The following is a 13,878-nucleotide window of genomic DNA, read 5'->3' on the forward strand; positions in this document are numbered from 1 at the left end:
CGACGTTTCCTAGCTCCTCCCCCGGTGAAGGGGCAAATAACCTAGTCTGAGGAAGGAATGGAGGCCTTTGAGGGAGATAAGGCCCTTCCCTGGGTGAGTCCGCTGGCGGAAGCAGCATGAATACTGTTATTCTGAGCTAATAAGCTAATCAGACAATACAAGGGTTGAGAGTTGGAGGGAGTAGGCCCTAATCACTGACACATTACTTAAAGTCTCCAAGCCTCAGTTTGCTCACCTGTAAAATGGAGCACATGGTATCTCAGAAATATTGTGATGCGTATGTGTGTGTTTCTGCTGAGGTTACCCAGTGACAATGAAGAAGGGGAGAGATGGAGGAGCTGTGTGCTTGTGTCTCTCTCTGTACCTGAGTACTTGCACAAATGGGGGGGGCTGCAGGCTTGAGGACATTCGTGTGCAAAACATCCGTCAGACAGCAAAGCAGCTGTCTTTGAGGGTCTATAAGAAGAGTCTCAGCTGGCCTCCTCATTGGCCTGGGGGCTTCTGGAGTCCTGCTTGGGATACAATGGGAGGCAGGACCATAGAATTAAAAAAGGGCCAGGAGAGAAGAGGCAAAGATGAAGGGGCTGGGAGACTGAGGGAGAGCCACAGCACGACCTTGTTTGTCACGTTCACTTCGGTATCTCCAGTGCCCAGTCAGTGCCTAGGGCATTGCAAATTCTCGGTACAGGTTCGTTAAAGGAATGAATGAAGAAAGGAAGGTAGAACAGATGAGAAACTGGGAGAGAAGGAGGAACAAGGTGAATGATCAAGTGATCACTGGTTGGGTCTCTTCACCCAGACTTCTCCCCAGAGCTGCCGCTCACGCCCCAGTTGCCCTGGCAACTCTGTCTCCTGGTAACTTCAAAGTGGTGCTGTTGCCAGGAGACCTAGGGGCAGGGCCGAACTGAGATTTCCAGGGCTTTCTCTCTCCCTCTGGGGCCAGAACACAGCTCCACAACATCCCCCAATACACCCACTCACAAAGCCGGGTACCCCCACATCCCTCTACAAATACATAGACACACACACACACACACACACACACAGCATCTCTGCATATATTTCACATCCAGAATCCCCATCACTCACATGCTCACAGCCACGTCCTATCCTGACACAACGCATCCCATACATCCCACATTCATGCCCCCACCCCCTTTCCCTTGCACACATACAAAAACACACTCTGATACAGCCATACCATTGTCACCACACACACACACACACACACACACACATGAGGCATGCTGTTACATTCCCGTCAAATGCACAACCTCAGCCCCATGGTTCACCTCACTTTGCAACACTCTAAATACACAAGCACCCAGTAGTGACACCCATATCACACAGTTCCACACAGTTATATACATGGGAGTATGCCCAACACAGCCCATTTCAAGTCCTTTGCACTTGCTGTTCCATTGCCTAGAGCACTCAGCTCCCAGATATTTATCCCTAATTGTTTTCATTCCATTCAGATCTCTGCTCAAATATCACCTACTTAGGCTTTCTCTGACCACTTGTGTAAAGTCACACACCCTTCACTCTTTAATTGCTTATTCATCTTTATTTCTCTTCAAATAACTTACCACTTCCAACCTTATGTATTTATTTTATTGCCTCTCTCCCCACTAGTATGTCAGCTCCACCAGGGTAGGGTCCCTCTTTCTTTCACTACTGGGTCCCCAGCTCCTAGAACAGTAGGTGCTCCTAAATGTAGCTGAGTGAGTATATTGGCAGAGATGCAGACATTAGGTGTATCTCTCATGCACACGGTACTTCTTTCCCTCCCTTCTCAGGATCCCATCTTCATGTCCTGACAAAAGGACTCTTACCTTAGAGGGGCTCCCTGGAGGAGGCAGGACTGCAGGGTGAGGGGACAGGGAGGTGGAGAGCTCAGGGTCAGTCTGTGTGCCTCCCTGGTTTATCAGCATCCTCAAGTGATTAGTTCATTCATTTGGCAAACACTTATTGAGCACCTACTGTGTGCCCGGCCCTGACCTAGGAGGCACAGGTGTTCAGCGGTGAACAGACAACAAAATCTCTGTCCTGCTGGAACTGACATCCTAGCGAGGGAGGAGATAATGAAGAGTTTAAATAGTCTATGGGCAGATGATAAGTGTGTGCAAAAAAAGAAAAAAAAGTTTGCACAGGGAAGGGAAGGGCCAATTGTTTGTTTGGTTTTTGCAATTTTGAATAGGGTGGTAGGGGCAGGCCTCCCTGAGAAGGTAATACTTGAGGAAAGGCTTGAAGGAGTTGAGAGAGGGAACTGTGTAGCTATGTAGGGGAAGAGCATTCCAGGTGGAGGCACCTTCAAGTGCAAAGGCCTGGGGGCACTGGGAGAACTTTGGTTTTTACATAGAGTGCCATGAAGAGCCAACAGAGGGTTTGAGCACAGGAGGGTCATGGTCTAACTTACATTATAAGTCAGAGCTCAGTTTTTAAAATAAATTTATTTATTTTATTTATTTATTTTTGGCTGCATTGGATCTTCTTTGCTGTGCGCCAGCTTTCTCTAGCTTCGGCGAGCAGCGGCCACTCTTTGTTGCAGTGAGTGGGGTTCTCACTGCAGTGGCTTCTCTTGTTGTGGAGCACGGGCTCTAGGCACGTGGGGTCAGTAGTTGCAGCACGTGGGCTCTGGAGTACAGGCTTCGTAGTTGTGGTGAACGGGCTTAGTTGCTCCGCGGCATGTGGGATCTTCCCGGACCAGGGCTTGAACCCGCGCCCCCTGCAGTGGAAGCACGGAGTCTTAACCACTGGACCACCGGGGAAGCCCTCAAGAAGCCTTTTGAATAAGCAAGCACATCTTAGTATGGATTTTCTTTTTTTTTTTTCTTTTTTTGTGATACGCAGGCCTCTCACTGTTGTGGCCTCTCCCGTTGCGGAGCACAGGCTCTGGATGCGCAGGCTCAGCGGCCATGGCTCACAGGCCCAGCCGCTCTGCGGCATGTGGGATCCTCCCAGACCAGGGCACGAACCCGTGTCCCCTGCATCGGCAGGCGGACTCTCAACCACTGCGCCACCAGGGAAGCCCTCTTTTTTTTTTAATGTTTATTTATTTATTTATTTTGGCTGTACTGGGTCTTAGTTGCAGCACGCGGGATCTTCGTTGTGGCATGTGGGATCTTTAGTTGCAGCATGTGGACTTCTTAGTTGCAGCACGCATGCAGGATCTAGTTCCCCGACCAGGGATCGAACCCGGCCTCCCTGCATTGGGAGCATGGAGTCTTACCCACTGGACCACCAGGGAAGTCCCTTAGTCTGAATTTTCTACCTAAAATTATCCACCCTGGGATGGGGGTGCGTGCAAGGCCAGGGCTGCTGTCTCCACCCTCTCTAGCGGGCCCAGACACTTCTTTGTGTCTGGCAGCCCCGCCTTTACCCTTTCTTGGCCTCTGCTTAACATCAAGACCACGGACAGCGCCAACCGGGTTGCGGTAGGGCGCTGTCCATTGTGCTGAAGTTTTGCTTCTTTCCTCCCCGCGTGGAGGCAGCTGTGCGTCTGGAGGGACCACGGGCCTCAGGGGTGCAAGCCCTGGAAATAGAAGCTCTGGGCGGTGAAGCAGGGGGCTCCATGATTCTGTTCCTCCTCTGCCTGCAGCCCTCTCATGCGTCCATCTCATTCCCTGCAGCCCTCAATCCACCCCACCACCTCCTCCCCCTCCATCTCCCTGTCACTTGCTCAGCTCCAACCGCACAGGTGTCCTCACTGTTCCCCGAACACAGCCGGCACGTTGCCACTTCAGGGCCTTCATTCTTGCTGTTCCCTCTTCCTGGAACGCTCCCCCAGCTCCACACTGTGGATACTTGCATGGCTCCCTTCCCTCCCTCCTTCACACCTCATCTCCAGTGTCAACTCCTCAGAAAGAACTTCCCTGACCACCCTCTTTAAATTGCAAGCTGTCTCCCCATCCCAGAGTTGTCCCATTGTCTTCTCTAGCTTGAGTTTTCTCTGTCACTTATCAATCTAACATATCAGCGATCTCAATCCCTGACCTAAATCCTTGATCCTACAGTTTAGAATTCAGAATTTTTCAGATTTTCGAAAGGTACTACGGTGTAAATACTATGCACTGAATAACACCCCTAGTTGGACCTGGGATAACATTCTAAGTCGAACACTTTATCTTCGGCAAAACATAAGAATAGTCACATAAAGTTAAATAAAGGAAAGCTATAATAACCTATGTCAGTTCAGGTCAGGTTTTGCCACAAATGAGAAACAATTTTTGGTTTCCAGACCTTCTTGAAATTTGGAATTGTGGTTTTGTGTATAGTTTATTTATCTTGTTTATTGTCTCTCAGGTGTTGGAAAGTGAGCTCCATGAGGGCAGGATTGTGTGTCTGTTCTGTTCACTGCTGCAGCCCCTGTGCCTAACTAAACAGCACCTGGCACTCGGCGGGGGGGCGGTGCTCCATAGTGTTTGCTGAATGAATAAATGGTGGATGGATGAATAAATGAGAAAGAAAGGAAAGGAGACTCCCCTTTCCTGGTTTCTGGATGACTCCGTGCCCTGAATGGCCTGTCTGAAGTCCCTAAGAGCCACAGCATATGCAGGGTGGGGGAGGTGGTCTGTGGCTCCATGTCCCTCCTACCTTCCCTGGTCTCTGCTGGGTCCTCAGGGATTGGTTCTCAGCAGAACCCATAATCAGAACCCCTGCTCAAATCCATGTAGTCAGGGATTCAGCTTGGAGGTTCCTACAGCCTTCAGCATCCCCTTCTATTAGAACCCTTAGGGTCCCCTCACCCAATTCCCTGTGCCCTCTGCACCCTGGCCATGGTCAGAAACAGGCTAGCCACCTGGGGAAGGCAGTCATTATGAGGCCCCTCACCGTGTGTTTGTGTGCCTTACATGCGGCTTGTAGGGCTGTTCAAATTTGACATGAAGAAACAAGGGCACAGAGAGGTTAATTAACTTTCTTGAGGCCACACAGCCAGGAAATGCTGAGCCAGCATTTAAAGCCAAGTCACGGACCCCACAGCCCCATGCTGCCTCTCCACAATCGCCCTGTGACAATACACTCACTCACACCCAGCCTCACTGACACCTAGACCCAAAATTAAAGTCCTCCACACCCTGCCACCTGGGGGAGGAAGGCAGGTGGCCAAACTTCTGTTACAAACAGGTCTTTATTAAAGATGAGGAGGGGGCAGGAAAAGGGGGCAGTGTCTCCCCTGCCCACTGCCTTTGGCTGCCTGGGGTGGGGAGCCCTCTTTGCTCCACCTGTACCCCTATGATGGCACATGTGTATGAGGCTGAGGCATGGGGGGCAGTGTGAAGAACAGGGGTGGGTTCTAAGAAAAAAAAAAACTCCTTCCCCACAGCCCTCATAAATAACAGAAGGGTTTGGGGTGACCTGGGCACAGACAAGGAAGGATGCAGCACCCTGAACCCCAAAACCTCTGAAGTGGGGCAAGCCCTGCATAAGTTGGGAGTTAGGAGGGACTGGGTGAGAGATTGCACGTGAGGGAGGGGCTGAGAGAGGAAGGGGTACCCCAAGTACCCTGCCACGGGGGAGCCTGCCCCCCACCCTCCAGTTGGACTCTCTGAGGAGAGAGGACCCGATGACAAAAGATGACCCCATCTCCCTCCTCTCCTTTGCACATGCTTAGACATGGGCGGTCCCCCATTGACTGGAATCATACCCACCCACCCTAGAAATTCTGAGAACCAAGGACTCCTTTTCATTGTTCAGACGCTGAACACTGGCTAGAGTTGCCCTCTTGCCTGAGGATTCTAAGAAATGATGGGGAGGCTCCTATTGGCTGGAGTAAACTCCTTTTGGCCAGAATTCTGAGAACTGGGGGGCTCCCACTGGCTGGGCAATGGCCAGTGGAGTCAGGCTTTGGCCCTTAAAAGGGCAATCCTAGGAGGCAAGGACCCATCTCCCAATTATGCCCACTTGGATGTCCCGGAGGGCAAGAGAGGCAGGGGGTCCCCTGGATGTCCTTCCAGCCATGCTCTGAGGTCTGGGCCTGGCTGGTTTGGGGACAAGGGCTTTGGCACTCACACAGCACACGCACACACACGCGTGGCAGGGAAGAAATGGGGACTGGGCAGATTCTGGGTGGGTGTTGGGCCTCACAGCAGGTGGTCACGGCTGGCAAACAGGTAAGGGCTGAAGTTGTCCCGGTGGAAGGGGGAGGGATAGAGTCCACTAAGGGTGTACAGGTCCCGCAGAAGGGGTGTGGGCAGCAGCAGCTTCCGGCCACGGCCACCACCCCCGCCCGGCCCCCCAAGCCCAGGGGAGGAGGGCGAGGGGCCCTGGCTGGGGGTTGGTGCTGGCAGGGGCAGGGGCAGAGGCAAGGGTGTTGGCTCAGACCTCAGTCGAGGGCGGGGCACACGGGGTGATGAACACATGGCTGGAGCCCTGGAGGACACGCAGCTGGGGATCAGGTGGCCACGGTGGGCGCAGTTCTGCGGCTCTAGGGATCAGAAGTCAGGGGGTTAGAAAGCTTGGGAGGGGTCATGAGAGCACAGGTGAGACCTCTGTGGCAGTGACCGCCATCTGGAAGTCCCCTTGTTTATCCTCCCACTCCCTCAACACTCACTGGATGGGGTGAGCCGTGCCGGTGTCGAATGCGGCCTGCAGGCCTCGGGTTCCTGAGACAAAGAGGCAGAGGGAAGGGGCTAGCGGCCCCCTGGGCCCCACTGGCCAGAGCCACAAGGGGCTCATCGGGCAGAGAGCCCAATGGAAAAGACAACAAGTTTTCAGGATTAACCATGTTCCCTTGGGAGGGAGAGGGGGTTCCCACCCTTGCATCCTGTGGGACGGTCCCCCCACGACCTAGGTCCACAGAGATGAGTGATCCCTCTATCTCTCCATGGCCCTGAGACCCCCACTGCCTGCCTGACTTCCTGCCTCCTTTGTCCTCCTCCACCCACCACCCTCTCCAGCCGGGAGCAGCCCCCGGCCCCCCTTACCTGGGCCACACTTAACTTTTCGAGGCGGCTGTCCATGGTGGGGGTTTGGCCCAGGTCCTCCCAAGGGGAGAGCCTTCGGCCAGAGGGTGGCCGGCTCTGGAAGTTGTGCACAACACAGGTGACCTGTGACAGAGGGAGGGGGCATGCTGAGGCCTGAGGCCAATAAGGTAAATTACCATCCCCATTTTTCAGATAAGGATACTGAGGCTCAGGATTTCAAAAACAGCTAACACTTTTATGGCGCTTACTATGTGCCCAACACTGCTCTTTCCACTTTACTAAGAGATAGGTACTATTACTACTTATTCCACACGGGGAGGCAAGTAAGGCCGAGTTGTGTAAGAGGATCTGATCCTGTCCTTATTTAAACCTTTGGTATTTTGGACATTATGGGTTTTTGCATTAATTTTGATTTTTAAAAATGTTCCACTAAAATATGATTTATCTTGTTTACTGAGTGTTTTGGCTCCTCCTTAAATCTTGTGCTCAAAGCGAGTGCCTCACTCGCCTTACCTTGGTCCCAGTCCCGTTATCCCAGTTCACAGATGAGAATGTCCAAGCTACATAAGGTTAAGGGACTTGCCCAAGGTACAGAGTCCACACCCTTCACCATCATGCAGTCCTGCCTCTTGGGTCAGGGATGGATGGCAAGGGGTCTCACCAGAAAGGTGGCGATCGCCGCCCCCGTCAGGAAGCCAGCCAGCACGTCAGACCAGTGGTTGCGGTACTCAGCCACGCGGACCACGCCCACCAGGAAGGCGGGGCACAGCAGGGCCAGGCAGAGTGAGGGTTTGACCAGGCGGGAGCCCTTCACGCGGAACACGAGCGTCACGTACATCTGCAGGAGCCGGATGGGTCAGAGGAGACATGGCAGCAGCAGTTCCCAAACCCAAGCGGACACTACACTCAGGGATAGGGGGTGTGGCCAGAATCCTGAGAAGCCGCAATGGGACTGGAGGCACCAGCCAGGGGCTCCAGGGAACAGAGCCCGGGGGACAGGAGTTCAGGGGATGGAGTCATGGACCCCCATTGGGCCTTTGCAGGGATGGGGGTGTGTGTGGCCTGAGCACCAAAGAGCAGTGGATAGGGTCTGAGGCTCAGGTCTCTGGGGGACCTGGGCCCCAGGTCCAGGTGGGATGGGGAAGAGTGCTTGCTGGCTTAGGGTGTGGCCACAAAGTCAGAGGGTGGAGTCAGGGCTCAAGTGACAGGTCCAGGACTCCAGGAGGTGGAGTCCCCAAACCCCTGGGGACCACTGACAGGGTTAGAAGCAGAGTCCCCAATGCCAGAAAAAGGAGTCAAGGCAACAGAGGGTGCGACCAGGGAAAGACAGGGGACACAGAAAGTTCCAGTGAAGTCGAGTCAGGAGCGTGGCCAGGCCAATATAGGGCGAGGACAAACTGGAGGGCAAGGGCTCCACGGGATGGAGTTGAAAGCCCATTACCGAGTCACCCAGCCAATATCCAGGACCTGTAGCATGGCGGAGACTTGGCTAGGCTTCAGGGTGCTGAGCCAATAGCCTCCTTTGGGTGTGGCATTAGTGGGTCAGGAGGCGTGGCCAGACACCAAGGGGGGCGTGGCCAGGGTCCAAGGGGAGGAGTGGGAGCCTCTGCCCCAGGGACGGTGTCACAGTGATGCCTGGCCTCACTCGGGGAGGGACTGGAGGCTCCAGCCCAGATGGTCTCCTGCCCGCTGGCAGGCCCCCTACTGCCGTGCCCCCGTTTCGGGGCTCACCGCTGTGTAGGCTACGGCGTAGGCGCAAAGGGCAGCGTCCTTGCAGGGGAAAGCGCGGCGCGCAGCGGCCACAAGGCTGGGGCTGCCAGCACAGGCACCCTGGTCAGTGACGAAACGGTTGGGCCCTGGCCGGTCCGGTGAGGGTGGCGGGCAGCCCAGGGCCGTGTAGTTGGGGCGGCACACAGACAGGAAGTGCGGCGTCGGGTTGCCGGTCACCACCTGCCCTGCGTTGGCGAAGATGGTCGTGGTGAAGAGGCCGAAAGAGTAGACCCCTGGGGTGGGGTAGGAAAGGGGGTTCATGCCAGGGCCCAGCAGCCGTCCTCCTGTGAGCCCCCTTACGGCTCATATAGGCCCCTGTCTCCTTGTTCCTGTGACTGACATTAAAGCATAGCTGGGACTCCCCCTAACACCATACCCCGTAATAGCTGGGCCATGTTCCTCTTCCCTTGGGACCACCATGATGGCATTCTGGGCCTCTGGCCTCTGTCCCTCTGGGATTACCAATATGCCAGGAGTGGGCCCTCCTCTGGAATCCATTATAGCTGGGCTGGGACCCCTCAACAGCATTACATCAGGATTGGGCCCATGCCAGGGACCTCCTAGGACCACCGTGATGGCATTTCTGGGGCTCCTATACCTGCCCCTGGACTCGCTATTACTGAGCTGATCACTTTTCTCCTGGAGCACCACTCAGCCAGGGCTGGATCTCCAGCCCTCTGCCAGAGGGACCACCATTTTGGATGAGCTCTGCCCTACCCCAAGGCCACCAGCTACGGCTGGGACCATGTTCAAAGTGCAGCCAGCGTTCTCATCTCCCTGCCCCCAGGGCCCCCTGGTGTCTGTCCTGTGCTTTTTCTGCCTGAGACTCTCCTTGTGGCAATTTGGGGCCGTCCTCTTATAGTTGTCGTCATGGTTGGCTTAGGCCCCACCCATGTCTCTAGAACCTCCACCATGACTGACCTCAGCCCACATCCCTATTTCCCCATGAGGTCACCATCATGACAATTCTAGGCCTTCCCCCCCTGGAATTCTTATTATATCTGAGCCTGGCCCATAGCCCTTTTGCATGGCTGACCCCTGACCGAGCCACTCACCCAGGAAGCGGACCAGCCTCCGCAGCGGGGGGCTGAAGCGGCAGCAAGCCCCGGACACGATGGTGCTCTCCCCAGTGACTGGGATGGTTGACGGTGGTGCAGGGAAAAAGGCACGTGCCAGCTCCCCAAGCAGGATCTGTGGGCAAGACCGAGGCCTGGTCTTCCTGGCCTTCAAGCCCAGCCCTCCACCCATCTCCACCTGGCCCTCCTGCCTCCTGGAAGGCCCTTCCCACAGTCTGAGCCAGGTTACCCCCAGTCTCACCGTGAGGGTGGGCCCAGCGGTGACCAGGGCGTAGATGAGGGCCGGGGGTGCTCTGCTGGCAGCCTCAGGCCCTGGGTAGGGCTTGGCATAGGCACTGTCATAGCAGAAGAAGCCCTGGGTGTGCACGGGGAAGGTGTCCGTGAACTCCAGGCGGTAAGCAAGCAGGACCACGACGCCCAGCAACACCGACTGCCGCCCAGCCAGGGTGGGGAGAGAGACAGAGTAAGAAGAGAGAGGGTCAGGCCTGAGCTGGGCCACGGAGATGGAGACACAGAGATGGAGACAGAGACAAGGGGGAGAGATAGAGAGAGAGATGAAGAGGAGAGAGGAGAGGGGACTGGGAAGAGGGAGAGAGAACAGGGCCAGAGCTCAGAGAGAGAGAGAGAGAGAGAGAGTGGGTAGTGGAGGAACAGACCAACAGAGAAAGAAAAAATACTACTGATAGAAATACTAGAGTTACCACAGGTGTAACTCTTATTGTGGGCAGGGCGTCATACTAAACCTCTTCCATGAATTAATCCATTTTACTTTCATAACAGTCCTAGGAGAGAGGGACTGTAATTATGCCCATTTGACAGATGAGGAAACTGAGGCTTGGGAGGGTAAGTGAGGTGCCCAGAGTCCCACATTAAGGATGGGCAGAGCTGGGTTGAACCCCGGATTGCCACTTCCGAAAGTGCCTCCTCCCCCTTGAGGGTCTGGGCAGGGGAGGTACTGTGCTCCTCACCTCCACAAAGACAAAGCAGGGAATGATGGAGAAACTCCTCTTCAGCTGAGGTCTCCCTCCCGCCATGGTGAAGGCCGGGCCTGTGGAGGAGGGGAGGGAGTGGCACTGCCAGGGTGGGGCCTTAGGGGAGGCTCAGGTCACCTGCTTGTGAAGTCTTCTGGCCACAACCTGGCCCCCATCCCTGGCCCCTCGGACTACAGCCAAGGAGCTCTGGCTCCGCCCCCTGAGCCTTCTGGCCACGTCTCCGCATAGGCAGGTCTTGCCCTGCCCCTGCCCCTGCCCCTGCCCCTGCCCCTGCCCATTGGAGGCACCAGCCTCCCCTGACACAACCTGCTCAGCTCAGCCTCTGCTGGGGTCCCCACAGATTGTATAGTGGTCTTCTCCTCCAACAGCCTACACAGGAGATTCTGACCCCATACCTTTTAGGAGGGCCTGGCCTCCTTAGCATGTGGGACCCATGCCCTTGGCCTTTAGCAGACTTCTCCAACTAATGTGGACCTCTCCCCCACAAAGAAGGGTCCTCACCCACACTAGTTTTTAGGAGACCCCATACTCTTTCCCCACATGCTTTACAGGAGACCCCATGTTCCCTGTCACCCACCCCCACCAAGCCCCTCCCCCTATACCACTTCCCCCATGGCCCTCAGGGGCCTCCCTCTCCTGTCCCCATGGGCTGTGCCTGACTGGTTCAGGCTGATGGCCAGGTCCTCCTTCTCTCCCAGCTGCCTCTCCCTCTCTCCCTCCTTCCCCCTCCTCCCAGCCCGTCTGCCTTCCTGTATCAAGAGAGGGCTATCTCCCCCTCAGTGTGCTCTCCCCTCCCCCCAGTCTAACCTCAGTCCCCAGCACTGAGAGGCCAATGCAGTCACACCTGCTTGACCCATTCTCCCAGCCTAACCTCACCTGTGAAAGGGCCCTATGACTTCCTGCAGGCCGCTGCCATGCCCACAGACTCACAGCCACTCCTGGCGGCCAGCAGGGCAGGGATGGTCACCCCCATTGCACAGATTTGGAAACTGAGGCCCAGGCAGGTAAGGGGAGGCACTCTGGGTCCAGTGCCCCATCCACGTGGCTTGCTCTGCAATGTGACATGTGGGGGTGAGGGTCACCAGAGAGTCCAGATGCCCAAGATGCCCACCTGGCCATGGCCCCCTCACCTTCTTAGAGACACAAACACACACCGGCACCCCCAGAGTACACAAGTCAGCCAGAGCTTCCATCCCAAACACCCCCCCCACACACATACATACACACACACACCATCGCACAGCACTCATTCATCCTACCAACAAGGATCAAGGGCCTGCTGGGTTCCAGGCCCTGTGCTGGGTGCCAGCCTTGTGGTGAACAAGACAGGCTCGCTCATTCAGACAGGTGCCCAACACCCACTACACACATAGCTGCACACACACACACACACACACACAGCACAGTGTGCACACGGCTTGTCACAGACACCCACACAGATCAAACAAATGTCCCCCCATACATGGTCACTGGGACACAACAGGAGGTCCTTCACACACCTCACAGCCCCACACACAGCCCTCACTCCACCACCGTCAGGGACAGGCTCGAGGCTGCCAACACACTTAAGAGCCACATCAAAAAAAGAGTCACCACACACAGTGGGGGGGGGGGTCACGGAACTGGTCACAGCGTCACACCCCCAATTACAAGGCACAGGATGACACACATTAACAGTCTCTCGTCCACACTGACAGTCCTAGGAGCGCCCTGTGCCATGCACAACCGCAGCCACATGGCCACACGAGGGCACAGACATGGACCATGGCACAGACTCGCACACAGAGCCACACAGGAAAGGCACATGATCACAGCCACACACTGGAACACAATAACGGCCCCCCCCACCATCAGAAGGAACACACAACAGCAGCTACACAACGACAGTCACACGCACACAACCATACAGACATCGAGCCAGCCACACAATCACTGTGACAGCAGTCACACGGCCACTCAAAGGCGACCCCAACAACACAGCCACCACACACTCACCATCAGAGTGATACCCACGGCGACAGCCGCAAATGACAGCCACAGGAGACACAGTCACAGAGACACCACACAGACACCCCTGAAGCCACACAATCACTCATACAGCCACACAATGACACATAACGACAACCACACAATCACCGTCAGCCTCACCAGGGTCCCCTCCCCATCTTCCCCTCCCCCAGCCCGGTCCCCAAGCCTCAGCTCGCAGCCTCCCCTCCCCCTCCCCGCGCTGGACCCGCAGGGGACCCGACCCACAGGAACCGAACCCTGGCCAGACAGACCGAGGGTCGGAAGCAGGCGAGAAGGGGTACAGGGGGCTCCCCAAGGCCCTCCCCCTCACCGGGTCTAGACTGCCGCCGCCTGAGCCCCGGCTCCACCTAGACGGCCCCGGCGCGGCAGGACTGACAGACAGACGGCCGGCCAGCGAGCGAACGCAGAGATGGAGATGCCGTCGGCCGGCCGGGCCGCGCCGCGCCGCGCCGCGCAGACTCCGCGGCGGGGAGAGGGGCGGGGCCTCCGGGAGCGTTATTTGCATAACCCGTGAGGCGGGGCCTCGCGGAGTCTCATTAGCGTGATCCGGGGCGGGGCCTCTGTTGCTCTTTGGGGCAGGGCGTTTTAGAATAGATTTGGGAGGGAACGAAGGTTGGAGGTTGAGAGGGAGGACCTTGGTGGGTGCTGAGAGGAAGGAGGGTGGGGTGTCAGAGCGTGACCCTGGGCCGAAACCCTGGGCGGAGATGAGAATGATCTCCCCACACACACCCTGGAGTGCTGCTCAACCCCCCTCACCCCTGAGGCTCGGGGCCCTACGGTGGCCCCCTGAGGATATGGCGAGGCCATCAAAGGAGTTCTGCAGCAGGTGCACAGCAGACCTGGGGGGAGATGGGGATCTGGGGGCCCCAGGCGACTCTGGACTGCTCCGAGCTGGGGCAGGGAGGCCATGGTGGGGGCAGGGGCGGAGATGAGTCCTGGGAGGAGCGGGACTCAGGTGGGTTCCAGGTTCTGGTGGTCGCTGCTTGATCTTATTAGGAGGAACGCAGGGCAGATGAGGGTCAGGGGCCTCAATTTCCCCATTTGGGCAGTAGAGACAGCAGACCAGATCGCCAAGGGCCTATCTGG

General features: G+C 56.3%; 1 protein-coding gene across 7 annotated transcripts; it reads right to left on the minus strand.

Annotated features, from left to right (window-relative positions):
* Window positions 1–5,112: 5,112 nt before the first annotated feature.
* PLPPR2 (phospholipid phosphatase related 2) lies at window positions 5,113–13,503 on the minus strand. 7 transcript variants are annotated; one of them, XM_081232913.1, is made up of 10 exons: window positions 13,103–13,503; window positions 11,695–11,815; window positions 10,741–10,820; window positions 10,014–10,127; window positions 9,752–9,887; window positions 8,658–8,929; window positions 7,588–7,764; window positions 6,927–7,049; window positions 6,554–6,605; window positions 5,113–6,427 (listed from the first exon to the last, which is right to left on the minus strand). In XM_081232913.1, the coding sequence occupies exons 1-10, from the start codon at window positions 13,295–13,297 to the stop codon at window positions 6,084–6,086; spliced, it is 1,614 nt and encodes a 537-aa protein (XP_081089039.1). In that variant the 5' UTR covers window positions 13,298–13,503; the 3' UTR covers window positions 5,113–6,083. The 7 variants fall into 7 exon arrangements, with proteins under 7 accessions (XP_081089039.1, XP_081089038.1, XP_081089037.1 ...); XM_081232912.1 differs by having other exon boundaries at window positions 8,658–8,881; window positions 10,014–10,202; XM_081232911.1 differs by having other exon boundaries at window positions 10,014–10,202.
* Window positions 13,504–13,878: the final 375 nt, after the last annotated feature.

This window comes from Mesoplodon bidens, assembly GCF_964165515.1.
Source record: "Mesoplodon bidens genome assembly, chromosome: 4".
Classification (NCBI taxonomy): domain Eukaryota; kingdom Metazoa; phylum Chordata; class Mammalia; order Artiodactyla; family Ziphiidae; genus Mesoplodon; species Mesoplodon bidens.